Genomic DNA, 16,588 nt, shown 5'->3' with positions numbered 1-16,588 from the left:
TGGTGTGTTTGGAGATTTATGGAGCTAACATGTCATGGCTTACCTGGAAAAGTGAAGATAGCTAACATTTGGTAAAGAAAATCAAACAGTACTTTTCCATCTTTAAAGTTTCTAACTATTAATTTTGGCATATTTCTTCCGGTATGGTCCCATCTCATCAATATTTCAAATATATATCGTCCTTCCATTTTTACTCTCTTCTTCGGGCTACGGTGCATTATAATATAAATATCATATAATTTTCTTGTTGGAATATGCTGCCTGCACCCGATAGATTAAATTCACAAATTATTATTTTATTTAAAAAATGAAGTAATTTACGTTAAATTTTAAATAAGCATTATTAAAAAAATTAGAGTATAGAATGTCACGATTGACGTCAATCATATTTATTACCATTATCTTACAAAGATAGAGCTTTGACTTAGTAGGGGGAATACATACATATTGTGATGTATACATTAATAAATACATACACCAGCTAGGTAGCTATATGATGTGATGAATCAATAAAAAAAAAAAAGGTAGGCTAGCAGTCAAACTTTGGATTTTATATCTGACATTTTTACCAAATGTCAAATTTACAAATCAATCAATGATATTATTATTATTATTATCGTTAGTTAATATATAAGATACAGACGGAGTAAATCAAACCATTAATTTGTATCAATCACAGTTATTTCATTTTGGATAGCTATATGCTGTTAAGTGCGTCATGCACGTACAACACTGGTTTTCTGGTGACATCGAAAGATGTAAAGTAATTTTTGTAACAAAATTCATTTGTACATTTGGTATGTAGCTTGATAGATAACCATTGTTTCAAAATCAGCCATTTCATTTCCAAAAAAACTATCGATCATAAATTCTTAAGTAATTCTAGGAATTGCAAATATGTTTTCGAGTTTGATGGGGGGGATCATAGAGAAGGCTTATTTTCATATTTTTTTGCCAGAAATAAAACTATATCGACTATGCCTACTACTAAGTGGGTAATAGCTTAACAAAAGCCATCTTTCCCATTTTCACGTAGATGATTCCACAAGAATAATAACCGAGGAGATGACATATACTTTCTACCATCAACGAAAGGATTTACATGTATACCATCCATCACCTTCAAAGAAAAACAAAGGTCCTCCACAAAATCGCCGCAATTTTCACCAACGACGTAAGAAGCTGCAAAATATCAAACATAGTCTCCATCAGGAACCCGCAGTTACATGACCTTAAGGTCATACTGTCTCATACATATATAAATCGTCTCAAATGCCTGTGAAATCGACTCCACAAAATTTGCATCCATGGAGTAAACTTTTAAAGTTCATTATTATCAAAGTTTAATTCTAGCTCCAATATATAAACCAAAATTCCTTATCTCACACACATTTAACAAGCATTTAAAAACTGGCGAACAAAGAATATCTGATGCAGTGACTTGTGCAGCTTCTTATGAGGTCAAATGGATCATGTACCTCAAACAATTCAAAAGGATTGCAGCGCTTGTATGCATCATCTTTCTTGCCATTGTTAGCAGGGAAAATGCTAAATAACAGTGTTCGCCATCCAATCAGTAATACAGCAGTGCTGCCCATGGTGACTAAAATGAAATTGGTTGGTGGTGTGTGGCCTATAGTGGCTGCCCGAATGATTAATCCCAGCTGCAGTGAATGAGGAGATCCAGTTAAATGCAAATATAATTTTATGAATACTGCCACGCGCACAAGAGTAGGTGAAGGGACACAGTTGCTAAATTGTTCTCCAAATATTCAATAATAAGTTGTGTCAAATTGACGAATAACCAGTACAATACTTCGAAACTGCTATATAGCAAACATAAAAAAACAAGAAACTATCCAGAACAATAATATTCAAAAGGATAATTCCATTGTTTAATTAGAATCTTCCTTACCGTTCAACGGAAAAATAAACAAGAGTCGGAATACAAAATGAATAATGAATTCAAAAGGTGTAATGGAATAGTCCGTTATGTGCTTGGTGCTTGGTTTGAACAAGAGTGACTTGAGAATTAGAATCAGTTTTGATCCGAACAAATTGCTGTACCTGATTTTTGAGCGAATAAATATAACCAAAAGAACCCATTCATTTGACTGCTATGCAAAATAAACTCTACAACTTTCCAGAATTTAATGCTACCCCTAAAATGAGAGCAAACTACCCTAAATAATTGTTTTCATCGATATTATGATGAGGAGATTAAATTAGTACATCATGCTTATTGACATGGTCAAAATTAAAGAAGTTCACTTAGCTAAAGCCCTTGCTAGACTTAAATCGGGGTACAAGAAACTTTTTGCCAATGGTTTGCCTGTTGCATTCCGGTCATTCAACCAGGATCTACTTCTAATAAACTTAGTCTCAATATCACCACAGTCTAAACTGTTGACAAATAACATGGAAATGAGGCAATAAAAAGGCATTCCCATGCATGACATGATCTTCGCATGCATCTAACTGTTGAATAAGATTCACCCAAAATATATTTACACCGGTCTAACTCAATAGCATCAAGAATTCATTAGGTTCCCGAAGTTAGCAGACTACAGTTATTTATGAAGTACAGTTGACCCTCGAAGAAAAAGGGTAAATACACTGAACCTTAACACATCCTAAAGAATGTTTCAATGACCATTGCGATTATAGAAGCATGGAAATTTTCCAATGTATTACGATCTCAATTCTTCATTTATATTACACACAATAAACATTTCCATCCCAAAAAAAAAAATAACATGAACTCACAAGAACTCAATGTTCTACCCCAGTTCACAAACTTTTTCTGTTGACCTAATACAGATAACTGCCAACATTTTGCATTCTTTACACTGTCTACTAAAATACTACCCGCCATCTTTCTCCATATGTCAAGCATGAGAAGCGATGATACCAAATTCATTTCCAAAAACAGCCTCAGCCTCAAATTAAAAGAGTGACTCACAAAGATTTTGTATATCATCTTTCTTGTGCATTCACAATTTTAGTATCTTTCCAACATTTTAACCGAAAAATGGTTTCTATTTTCTCTAACACAGTTTTTTTCTCCATTGCATTGAATTCAAACAACCTGCGGGTCTACAAATTTAAACAAAAAATTAGTCCAATTATTATATGTAAGGCCCGAGAATTTTATCCTATTAATCTGAAATGATTTGGGAATAATTGATATGATTATAGACGGAAACGATCGAACCGGGAAAGACGAGATGATGCATGAAAATGTGCGAGGAACAGTAGCCCTCGCGCATATGCGCGGCACAGATGCGCGCATATGCGCGACGTGGGCAGAGGACCTCGCGCATATGCGCGAAGTAAGTCGCGCATGCGCATATGCGCGAGCTGCCGAGAAGCTTATCCACGAGGCCCGTAGGTCTCGCGCATATGCGCCGATATTAGTCGCGCATATGCGCGAGACGTGCAGTATGCACATTGAGCCACTCGTCCTTTTGCATGTGCGTGGATGTATATATATATATAAACGAATACTACATTCTTCAGAAAAAAAGAAACGAGAAGGAAATCAAGAAAAGGTTTCTGAAAAAGGGTTGAAAATCCTTACGCCTTTTGTGAGAAATATGTCCGTCCGATTTTGAATCCGACTTCGGTATTGAGTTCCTATCGACGTAGGCTACAACTGGACGTAAGTTTTACTACGTTTTGATATGATTTGAAATTATGGTATTGTCAGAATCTGATACGATTCTTATATGATGTTCTGGTCATGTTAGACATCGTATAATCGAAACCAGACTGAAGAATAAATACCATATGGAATTGTTATGATTTTCGGAGTTGTTTTGGAATCGATTTGATATCAGAATTGAATTATTACCGATTATGAGATGTTAGAATTGATATCTGACTGAGATGATATTGCTGGGTATATTGAGACTATGACGTTGTGCTGTTGAAACAGAATTTGATTGAATTCTGATTATATCCAGTGTTGTTTGAGTGGCGTATTGATACCGTACCCTCGATATTGTTATTGTCAGATTGAGTATTGACAGGCTTTGAGTTCGAGACTTCGACAGAGTCAGAGTATCAGAAAGAAATGATATAAATTAATGTTGAGTTGGGATTGCACAACTCGAGTGAGGTTTGACTCGAGTCTCCCTAAATCACATACTTAGTTTATTACATTGATATTTGTAATTGATGAGATGGATGTTTATAGTGTATTGATTTATAGCCACTGCATGTATTGACTACTGATTCGTTTAGTTATTGGCTGATTCGTCTAGTTATCGACTGATTCGTCTAAACTTTGGCTGATTCGCTTAATTACTGACTGATTCGTCTAATTATTGGCTGATTCGCTTAATTCTTGACTGATTCGTCAATTCTGCGGCTGTTTCGCCCAGACACTGGATATATGAATTATATCGATACCGTTTAGGGTTTATTCATTCCTATCGACTGAGATTCGATATAATTATCAATATCCAGACATTGGGATCCCTAGGTTAGAGTTGAGTCGAGTCTGAGACGACGCGTTGTTTGAGTCGAGTCTGTGATGACTAGTTGATTTACAGTTTTATATCATTCATGTTTGTTGATTGGCTGCATGTGAATGATATTTGTTATATGCTTTTGTATATGTTTTTATATGATTGCATGTTTACATTGTTTATACTGGGATTTATTCTCACCGGAGTTATCCGGCTGTTGTCTTGTTTTGTATGTGTGCATGACAACAGGTGGGACAGGTTCAGGGTCGAGGAGATGAGGAAAGATCGTGATTAGAGTGGAGGCTCCGGACTTGGATTAGAGATAGGGTTAGACACGTGATATTAGCTGTTAAAGCTTAGTTGAATAAATGTATGTGGTACAGGACTTGTACTATTATACTGAGATGTATATACGTTTTATTTCACTAAGTTCCACATTTTAAAAAAAAATATTAGACCCTGTTTTTTTATAATTGATTAATTAGTCCCAATGATGATTAAGAACATGATTAGCGTCCGAATCCCCACATTATATAACAAATTAAAACATAATATTCATGTTAAGCACCATAATTAGTTATACACAGTGTGATCATTTGTAAATAATATGAAGGGCCATCTAAACTTCTCATCAGAACAACGTACTCCGGTCAAGGCTTGATCACATACATTATCTTCCCGCAAACCATCATACCAGAACTCCCAAATACAAAAAACACTCCATGGAGAAGGCGAAAAAGTAGGAAACAGAGTCGTCACAAATCTTATAATTGCGAGCAAGAAATCAAATTGATTTGCTTATTCCGTGCAGAGGAGGAAACAAAATTGGAAACCACATGAGAGGCACAAGCATACATACCGGTACGCCAACATCCCATGACTTGGCAGCTGCAAAAACAGCCTTAAACAAACCATTGATTCCTCGGCCATCCTCCGCGTATCCGCCAAGAAAATAAGCACTCAAAAACCACCCTATCATCATAAAAAGAAAGGCCAAAATTTTCTAAAACTCGTTTCTCTGATTGCATGTGCGTATATAGCTTGCTCCAAACAAACACCCGACATAATACTGCCATAGCTGATGAAATTAACTAACCAGCAATGAAAGGATCCGCGGTTTTGAAGGTCTCGAAATCGAAAACGGAGAATCCATGACTAAATCTCCCGATTGCAGAGAACAAAAGCAACGCCGCGACATCACCCCCAGCTAAAAGAGTCACAAGACTAGAAATTTCCCAATACAATTTCATCAAAAGAAGGAAAAAAAACGGACGCAAAGCGAGAAAAGAAAAAACATCAACATCCACGTACCCCCATATAGCAAGAAGAGAAGAAGAATGTGGCTTCTCGAACTGAATTACACCTTCAAGTGGGACATTTTCCTGGCCCACGAGAGAGATAGAGCTAGGGCCTTCATCGTTTACAGGAATGGTGACAGAGAAAGCCGGTTTAGAGGCGGCACTGCTGCTAGAAGACTCGGCGGTGATGATTGGTGAGTGGAGGAAAGCAACTCAAAACCTCCGCCACCGGTTGCCCGGCTAAGCAGGGGCACCATTGGATTTCACGGCTGTTGTAGAAAACAAAATGTGGAGAGCACTATCGAGATTTGAATTTTCCAAAGCTTTAAATATCAATTACTATATATTATATGGATATTTGAAAATATTTTCTTCGTAACACAGTACATAATTACTCATATGCGCGAGTTAAGTAAGTTAGGAATTTTGACATTATTTCGTTGATAATAATTCAATAAATATTACAATCGTAATAATATGAAATGTGATTATATTATCAGATATGGCTGTGTTTGGTATGTGTGATAGATTAATAATACTTACCAAGTTCTAGTGATAAAGTAAGGATAATGAAAAGATGAGATAAATTTATTATGTTGTTTGGTATGTTTTATGTGATGATTAGAAATTTTTGATTACCCCTGAGAAATTACCACATTACCCCTTCTAACCATTTAATATATACTTCTGGTAGAACTCTGGAGCTCACTTTCGTAGATTTGCTTTCTCCAAATACATATTGTCTCTTAGGCTTCAAGCTTATTGTCAACAGAACCTACCACAAGATTTCTCCACACCAGATCTGCTAAGAATGAGCTGGTACGTTAATGATTTCTTCTGATCTGGTTTTTCAATTGGTCTTTGTTGTACGAATTTCAGTGTTCTTGTGTTTTTTACTTTACGGCGATTTGTGCTATGCGTTAACCTATTTTCTTTTTTTTTTCCTTGTATTCTGTAAACTACCATCGTTCTGGAGCTAGGTTCGTCGCTCGGCTCTTCGTGGACACATCGGTGTACTGACTCCATCTCAGATTCGAGTATATCAACATTTATTTGTGTGTTGTCCTCTGAAATACGATGGTGATGTTTTCCTACACCTCAATTTATTAGTTAGATACTCAATATTCAACTACATCTATGATTTTCACCTGTTTACGTAAACAACTTTCGTGTTCTGGAATAGCGGCTGTTTTATGTTGAATTTGGTTTTTGTTCCGTTGTCTGGACGCATTGATTTAATAATTCAGACCGAGCTTCAAACATATTTGGTTAAATAAGGTATTATAACAGTAAAATATATGTGTTTGAAACACTTTCAATTGCAATCGCAGACAAAAACATATATTGTTTTCGTTGGAAGAAAAGTTGGCATTTTTGAAAAGTGGTCAGATGCACACGCCCGAGTTTATCGATTTCCTGGCGCATGTTACAAAGGCTACGATACTAGAAAAGAGGCTCATGAGGCCTTTCATCACAAACCACCACAGGAACCCCAATCGAATGAACAAAATTGTTCGAGTTCTACTTCTACGGGATCGTCTGGTGGGAAAGTAAAACATTTTGAAAAATTTTCTGACTGTTTGAAGGCTCAATCAGAGCTAGCTTCTGAGATTCGCAATCTCTGTTCCAAAATGGATAAGTTATGCGAAGAGATACAACATGAATTGCATCAAAATGAATAGAACGATTACTGATGATCCACCTACTAGGTTAAGTTTGTGTAATTTTGTTGTACTGAATCCTTATGTTTATCAGGTGTTTAATTCCTTTTTCTCCTTGTCTGTTTTTTAAATTTCAAGTTAATTTGTTTCTTTACTTTGTTCCTTTGTTGCAAAAAAAAAATATTTGTTTGTAGGTTCATATGGTTTGTGTCTTTATTTAATTTAATGTCTTATAACTGTCCACTACTCCTTTAAATACCCAAGAATTAAACAGAAAGAGGCAAGATGTTTTTCAAATGGAACCGTTGATAACACAGTAAGAGTTTTGCTCCACAAACAAATATATTTTTGTCTCCGACCGTCGGATAGTAAGTAATGGGATCTGAAATTGATTAAAACCAAAATTGAAAATCGCATACCAAATCACACTTCTGAAATACACAGAATGCATACCTGAAATAGGCGCCGCTACGGAATGTTTGAGATTCAACTATGGAAAAGGCTCGGTGAATGTCGAATGGGTTTTGTAGGGCAAAGGCTAAATTGGTCACTACAAGTTATGTATGCAATAAAGTAGCAGACAAGATTATTAATATCGTGGCCCAACTTGGGATTATTATGCGTTGTTTTCTTGAATGAACAGTGATATTATCCAAAGTATGTAGTTATCCCTAGTGTCTAAAAAACCACACAAACAGCAGATTAAAAATTAATCACAACCTAATCAATGCTACCAAACACAGCCTATAACATGTGAAAAAACGAAAGATGAATTATATGTCTTAAATCATCAGCTTCTTACCGAAAAAATATATGTGTGTACTATTTGATTCATGAAAAAAATAACATACACTCTCAGAGTCCACAGTATATTTTCTCATATAAAATCGGTAAAAACTATTGAAAATATTGTATGAATATATGATATTTGAGTACCAACTGTTTTATATATAATATCGATATTCGATTTTTGAGTACTCAAACATTTTGAACAAATTTTGATATCAATAACACGTCTTTATTCGGATGAAAACTTGTATAAAACATTAAAATGTAGCAATAATATATAGTATTTAATTATTAACTGTTTCAGATCCGATACTATTACATGATATTTGAATACTCAAACAAGTGTTGCTATTAATAAAATTGAAACAATTCCATATTTAAAATATTATCTTTTTGTACCAAATAAAATAGTTAATGCTCAAATATGATATATTTATATCATAATTTTATTGTTTTTATACTGATTTTCATATGTAGACTCATTAAGTGCATACATTTTTTTATGTGAATGAGTGAATGCGTAAACGTTTTTCCTGATAAGAACCGAACACAAACTCACATTTGGATTTAGAGATTTAAAAATAATTTTTCATTTCTTAGTCATCAAATAGGTTTTAAATAATGTAAATGAAGTAATAGAACCTTTTCTAAACAAATTATTTTGTTTGTATAATGCTTTTATAAAGTAAAGACACGATCCAACACAATACCTTGTCATGCTTCAAAGGCACGTAACAATCAAAGAAGGAGGACTTCATATTTTAAAATAAAGGCTGTGGTTTTTATGTCAAAATATTGTGAATTCGAATACAATCAGCCAATGAAAGCCTTTACTAAAAACATCAAGACAGTCAGTCATCCAAAGTATTTTATTTCAGAATTTGATTTCATTTCTTGATTTGAAAATAAGAAAACGTCTTAAACTTATTTCTGCAATGGTTATTAATTAGGTAAAAACTTGTGTGAGACGGTCTCACGGATCGTATTTTGTGAGACAGATCTCTTATTTGAGTCATCCACGAAAAAATATTACTTTTATTCTAAAAGTATTATTTTTTATTGTGAATATCGGTATGGTTAACCCGTCTCACAGCTAAATATTCGTGATATCGTCTTACAAGAGACATACTCTATTAATTATTATTTAATTGGCTATATCTAAAACGAAAAACACGGTTGAAAAATTTGTAGCCAAAATTATAATTATATATTCTTTGTTCAACCTTTTGTAATAACACAAAATTTCTCGTGAATATTTGGATTATGACAACCTATAAAAAAAATAAATAAATGGTTCCGATTGATTGAGTTAGAAAAGAGTGTGGTCCTGGATTTTCTCAATGATATGCCAAAATCCCTATAATTCGTAGACCACTAGTTTTTTTAATAATGAGGTGTGGGATTTATTTATTAATTTATTTAGTAATATGTTCCTATTATGATTTCCTCTTTCTTCCCCAAAACGGAATCAAATTCTGAAATTATTCTAATTACATGCAGTTAGGAGTCGAGCACAACTTAAATGCTGTCTGATTTTTACAAATCGCGTGGCTTTAAAAGGATGAAGTCTGAGAGAAGCCCAATAAAGGTTAGAAGAATTTACTTGTCCAATGGGCTTGCTTAACTAACGGGCTACAAAAAATCATGGGCCGACAACTTAAATTACAGGTTCTTCTAAATCAAATAACACGTGATGGTGCTATAAAAATATATAAAATTTATGTCAACAATGAAACAAAAGTCACATCTTAATATTGAAAAATCTATCTTAATTAAAACGAAACACCGTATAATTATGAAAAATACAGATTTAAAGTTTATTGTCTTGTTTATTTAAAACTACAAAAATACATATTAAAACTCGAGACGAATTTATTAGCATCTTTACTTTTGGATGATCAAGCTTTTTCGGGTGTTTAGGTTACAGAGACAACACCTGGATCGATACAATCTTTAGTTTTAATGATGCGTAGCATTGTATGTTGCCTTAATTCATACCTTGATTGAATTAATTACTGGGTGACAACTTGTTGGAATTCGATCCAATGGACTCCGGCCTTGGATTTAATCCAGGTTCATCTTCAACCTTCGAAACTATCCGTTAATTATATATTCAACCAAATGAACGAATGGATAAAGAGTCGTGAAAACAAAATTTGTCGCATTATCCCTCCATTTGAAATCAATCTGCTTTTATATCCTTAATCTCACGACTTGTTTATCTTTTTTTAAGAAAATAATTTTAAAAACTTAAATGTAATTGTATTATGTATCAAATTTAAATTTATATAATTATCATTAAAAGTTCGTGTATTTCATTTGAAATTTCGCACACATTTTATTTAACTTTTGGTACAACGCCACATCATCTGAAGTTGTCAATCAATGTGATATTTCTGTCTTCGTTCACACACACACACACACACACATATATTAAATAAAAAAATGTTTGAAATTTCATATGAAATAGACAAACTTTTAATGTTCCTTTTCAATAATTTATTTTTCTCTCCAAATTAAATCAACAACCTCTAGAGAAAGCAACAACGTCTCGGGAGTCGAGGTCATGTCGATACAATCGGCTTTGCAAAATGGTGCAAAAAGTCAATTCTAAACTACAGTTTACGATCTAATAATCGTATAAAACGGTACTGAATTTGAAATATTATAATTATCTTGTTTTTTATTATTTATTTATTAAGATATATATGCATTTCTCGAACAATAATATAATATATCAAATTTTAATATTAAAGTAAAAATTCCGAGCCAAAGGACCGCAGGCACATTTTAATTCCGAGACATTATTTAATCAGAAATTACAATGACATAGCCATGGGACTAGACTATATATATATATATATATATACATAGGTGTAGCATTTAATTTGTCGTGTTTTTACAAGGCGTGCATCGATTTCCATCTACGCCTCGGAAAGTCCCATCAAATGTCAGCCGCAATGGATCGGGAAACTGACTTTTTTTTAAAAAAAATTAAACATTTCAGAAATTTATCATTATGATATCCTTTTTTCTTGGAAAAACAAACACAAATAAATCTTCAATTTATCAAATATCTCCATCATATTCACCGACAGAAAATAAAATGAAGCGACTGTGCACTAATACCTAAGAGAAATTACAAAAATCGTCGAAAATTATATGATTTTAATAACACAAAACCAAAAGTGCAATGTTCTCAAAATACTCACTTTTTTATTAAATGTAACGTTTCACTCTTTCAGAAGCCAATTTTTGCAAGTAATCCAGGTTTTTTATTTTTATCTCAGAAAACTAGAATGATAAAAGCTGGTATTTCACAATAATTACTTTAAAACCAAATAAATACTATATTATATATATACAGTCCAAATAAATACTTAATTAAGCACACTATATATAGGTGGGCATGAAAGTATAGGGTTAGGTTCACCCTGCATGGCTGCACGCTTACCAGCTAGCTAGGCTGCTATATATCTTATCTACATTTGACTCGCAGTTGCCTAAGGAATGTGACAAAAGACCAATTCTAATTAACTCTACTTGTAGGCCGCCTTGCCTTTCTTCCCTCATCCGTCGCTACATTACAAACTTTAACCACCCATGAGTTTTTGGTGATTTATTTACATATATAAGCTCCAAATCCATAACGTTGGTTGACTGCATCCACGAGTACATGCATGCACGCCTATAATTACTCATAACTTCGGTTCACCGAATGTAATGCAATAACAAAATATTAAATATATATATATATATATATACACACACACACACATATATATGTTGGAAATAATATGTAATCAATAACTGAAAAAAAATTAGGGCTGAAAGGACATAAATCCCATGGATTCAGGTACTAGCTAGCTATAATATTACAGATTCGATATAATGAAATATGGAGCCAATAAAATCAGAGAAAATATCTCGTGTCCCTCTCCATTATTAATTAGTAACTTTCGGATAAGAAGAAGAAAGATTGGAACCAATATAAACAATAATTTATAAATTTTGATGGCGGAATAAACTTATCGGAAATTAAAATTTTGATTTGTTATCCAATTTCTATGGTAATTACTAAAATATTTCCCCCTCTTTATTTTTGCGTTTGAATTTATATAAATATAAGACATGAATTTTGATCTTAATCATGAATAATAATATGTTCTAATACCCCTTGCATCACATGCCATTTAACCAATTGTCATTCGTAACAAAATCTTGAAATTGGATTGAATGTTATATGACAATGTTCACGGTTTTTAATGAATTGATTGAATGTACTGTAATAAATGTAACAAAATCTTGAAATATCTATTTCGTATCAAAATTTGACTTGAAAGTGGCTATAATACAGCTTGAACTGCTCAAGTATGTCATTGGGTGAACTCAAATATTTTTAATTCATTATTTATTTTTATAACTTCAATGTTTTAATAGTCATTTTTTTAATCAAAAAACAGCCTAGGATTAATCAGTAATTTTAATTCATTATTTTCCATAACCTCAGTGCTTTAATAGTCATTTATTTTTAAAAAAAGCCTAGGATTCTTACTCAGTCTTAACTTGTCTATGATCAATATGAAAGAAACATTGATTTTGTCAAAGCTTGAGTGATTCAAAAACCTAATGAAGTCGTCGATGCTTTGTACTCCATCTAACTCCAACATTCCATAATTATGATTAAGTTTCAAGTTGGTGACTAAATTACAATAATAATTTTCTTAATTTAAAAATAAAAACCTAATAGAGTAAAGTCGTGAATCAAGTGAGATCGAGGCTTCGTGGATATTTTTAGGACAGGTATCCTCTAATGAAACAAATGCAGTGTGTTCTAGTTGACCACTAGTACAATGAACGTGAGATTTTTATCAGCTGATCATGTGACAATGTTTGGCACAATTGATGAATAATAAATTATGAAAGAATGATTAATTTTTTTTCGTTTTCGTTTTTTGAAATAGACTGATTTTTCATCATGAGACTTAAATGTCCACAATATACAGTGAATGAAGTGATAACATAGCTTGTCATAAACATCACAGACAGCTTCCATTCTAGCACTAGTATTGCCCCTCTCTCTCCAATAATTCCTTGACAAACATCAAACTCACTAAACAAAACCAGTGTGTCATTTACCCTTTTCAACTCTTCGTCACCAAACATAGCACCAAAAGATACAGGACTTCAAAAATGTTATGTCCTCCGATCAACAAAAGCTTCTGTCTCCAAATCCGGTCTCCTATTAGTCCATTTTAGCTCCTTGTAATCTTGGTTGCTCTTTTTCTGTATGGATTTTGGTTTGGTGGGCTTGGATAACTTGGGGTGCTCAAGCTTTGTAGCTTCTGAAAGTGGCAGCTTTGATTCAGAAAATGGAGCCCAGATTAAGACGCATAAGTTTTGTGGATCTAGATTCTTCAAGCAAGACAGGGCTTTGATTGAAGAAGATTTCAAGGAGACTAAAGTGGCCAAAACTTCTTCCTGTGGTGAGGAAATGCTCAAAATTCCTCTGCAGACATCTAACAACTCTGATTTCATTGAAGGCCAGCAAATGCTCAGCTTCTCTTCCTCAAACTCAAAGAATGTAGCATTTCCTTATATTCAACCTGCATCAAGTTCATTTAGTAGAAGCACAGGTTAATTCAAAAATCTGAATCTTTATTGTTCTTCGTAGCCCACAAAAGTTTCTGTTCCATATGCGATGAGCATCCATCCCTTTTGGGAGAGTTTACTGTTAACACGTACACGTAAGTTAGGTTCCTTCATTTGGGGGGTTAATTAAGCTGGAACTAATATATAAAGGGAAAAGTTTGTGATTTTGTTTTGGTGTTTCTTGATTGGTGTAGTAGAGATTAGATGCTACTGATTTGCTTTTCTTGTTGAAAGGTTTTCTTACGTGGGGTTGGCGGAACTGTTACAGGATGAAATCCCCTACTTTTTAACTGTTTAATTCTGATTCTTGGTCCTATTGCTTTCTTCTGTTCTTCCAAAGATACTATTTCTATGAGCAGTAACAATGTGCCCGCCAATAATTTTCAAGATTTGTTGAAAAAACATGAACATCTTTTCCTAAAAAGGGAAGTATGGTTCAAGAATTTTATATCTTTTTTCTCGCCTTTTAAGTTAAATGTTTTGAATTGTTTGCTTCGGGCTATGGCTCTATAGGGATGACTGGTGCTGGCATGCATGGGGTACTGTCTTGTGTTAGAGGTCCCTTTACTCCATCACAGTGGATGGAGCTAGAACATCAAGCTTTGATCTACAAATATATCGTGGCGAATGTTCCGATACCTTCCTATCTTTTGAATCCCATCAGGAAAGCTTTGGAGTCTGCTGGTTTCTCTACCTTTTCTGGCCTTAGATCCAATGCTCGTGAGTTACTTTTCTACTTCCAACTCGCTGAAATATGTTAGTTCTCAGTGTGTGTGCGTGTGTCAAGATATAAAGGTTTCCTTTATTCTCCACTTTGTCACTTGGCCTGCATATATTGGATTCCGTGCTTATACTTTGGAGAGGGACGCGCAATTTATGATCTTCATGTATATAAGTTGTGCATTTATTACAAGCCGGTGCATCATAAAAAAATTGAGTAGAATTTTCGAGTCACATCGTAGTTATCGTATCTGTATTACATGGTTTCTTGGATGTGTATTGAACAGTGGGATGGGGTGCCTTTCATATTGGATTTCCCAACACTGATCCTGAGCCGGGACGGTGCCGAAGAACAGATGGAAAGAAATGGCGATGCTCTAAGGATGCAGTTACTGATCAGAAATACTGTGAGCGGCATATGAACAGAGGCCGCCACCGTTCAAGAAAGCCTGTGGAAGGCCAATCTGGCCATTCCGCCTCGGGTATCACTAACACGAATGTCAAGCCGACGCCAATTATTTCATCCGCTTCCGCGTCTGTGGTGCCTGCTGGTGGTGTATCCAACAGCCTTGGTCTCTCTCATCGTCAACTCAATAACCAGCAGGTTGATGTATCCAATGCCAATAGGTAAATTAAAGCATTACATATCTCTCTGCTGTGTGTGATCTTGAGTTTGGGTGGTGGAGAGTAAATGGTTTTAAAGATTTAAGTAACTCTTTTTTCTATTACGTTGGCACGTCCAAATGCGCGCTGGAACTGAAATAAGACTAAACATTGGCATGAAGTATTATCTATAAAGGTCGTTTTTGTGTCGTGTTTCTTGCATTTATGTTGAGCCAACCTTCTTTCGTTTCCTTGTAGAAGTCTTTCAAACGTGGATAATGTCGGTGGGGTGTATCAGCATATGGAAATTCTCTCCATGGCATCTTCTGGAAAAGGTCTCCAAGAAAATCAGCGTTCCATCTCCAAACAGCAAAGTGCATATGACGATGAATCTTGTCACCGAGAGTTTGGATTAGTAACTTCTGATTCTTTAATCAACCCTCTAAACAGGAGCACAACCGACGTGACTTGCAGAAATTACAGTGATTCTAACTTCATCCGTGACAATGGCGTCCCACAGCATTCCCTACGGCAGTTCATGGATGGGTGGCCGAAAAACATATTGGCTGAACAACAATCGGCTGTTCCCTGGCTCCAATCTGATCCACAGCCAGACAGAACAAAGCTTTCAATTTCTATCCCGGTCGTTACTTCAGCTTTCATGCCTCAATCATCTCCCACGACCGATAAACTTGAAAGCTCTCCATTAACATTGTCAAGAGAACATCAAGCAATCCATATGGGCTTGGGTTTTGGCTTGATGCCTGGTGAAAAAAACCAAAGAGAAACAAACTGGATTCCGATTTCGTGGGAACCATCTATTGGAGGACCTCTTGGAGAGGTTTTGCACAACCCAAATAATATCTTGATCGAGTGCAATAACGATAAAGCACTCAATTTAATGGAGGGCCGGGATGATAGCTCTCAACAGGCATCATCCCCTACCGGAGTTTTGCAGAGGGGTGCGTTCGGTTCGCTTTCCAACAGCAGTGCCGGGAGTAGCCCACAGGCGGAGACCAACAAAACCCACGATGGAGCAAGTCCGAGAGACAAGCTCATGATTCCAGGTGCAACAAATCCATGGTTCACGACACTGTGATGATTAACTTATTTTGAACGTAATCAAGTCTTGGAACAAAGTTTGCATTTTATTGTGTAGTTTAATCTTGATGTGAGACATTTATTGCATAATTAAATCTGTGTGCTGAATTTGTGTCCACTCGCTGAGTTATGCTTGGTGTACGTCTACATTTTTCTTTAGGTTGGTTGGGAGGAAGCATGCTAGGTGGTTGGGAAATAAGGACTTTGTATTGGTCGGGTATGCCGTCGAGAGTTATTTTTTTCTTGTGAAGTTAAAATTTGGTTGTTGGCCTCGTATATAACTTCATCCTGG

General features: G+C 34.9%; 2 protein-coding genes across 3 annotated transcripts; one reads left to right on the top strand and one right to left on the bottom strand.

Annotated features, from left to right (window-relative positions):
- Positions 1-1,003: 1,003 nt before the first annotated feature.
- Positions 1,004-6,444, bottom strand: LOC142524018 (uncharacterized). Its single transcript, XM_075627745.1, has 6 exons — positions 6,432-6,444; positions 5,784-5,982; positions 5,569-5,696; positions 5,332-5,444; positions 1,479-1,664; positions 1,004-1,182 (listed from the first exon to the last, which is right to left on the bottom strand). Exons 1-6 carry the CDS (start codon positions 6,442-6,444, stop codon positions 1,123-1,125), a joined length of 699 nt encoding a protein of 232 aa, XP_075483860.1. The 3' UTR covers positions 1,004-1,122.
- Positions 6,445-13,239: 6,795 nt separating this feature from the next.
- On the top strand, positions 13,240-16,582 carry LOC142524729 (growth-regulating factor 1-like). Of its 2 annotated transcripts, none has more exons than XM_075628813.1 (4): positions 13,240-13,856; positions 14,386-14,592; positions 14,880-15,219; positions 15,457-16,582. In XM_075628813.1, the coding sequence occupies exons 1-4, from the start codon at positions 13,511-13,513 to the stop codon at positions 16,292-16,294; spliced, it is 1,731 nt and encodes a 576-aa protein (XP_075484928.1). In that variant the 5' UTR covers positions 13,240-13,510; the 3' UTR covers positions 16,295-16,582. The 2 variants fall into 2 exon arrangements, with proteins under 2 accessions (XP_075484928.1, XP_075484927.1); XM_075628812.1 differs by having other exon boundaries at positions 13,242-13,856; positions 15,454-16,577.
- Positions 16,583-16,588: the final 6 nt, after the last annotated feature.

This window comes from Primulina tabacum, chromosome 14 (genome assembly GCF_025594145.1).
Source record: "Primulina tabacum isolate GXHZ01 chromosome 14, ASM2559414v2, whole genome shotgun sequence".
Taxonomy (NCBI): Eukaryota; Viridiplantae; Streptophyta; class Magnoliopsida; order Lamiales; family Gesneriaceae; genus Primulina; species Primulina tabacum.
Note: the sequence above shows the minus strand (reverse complement) of the source record. Positions and strands in the feature narration are given on the sequence as shown.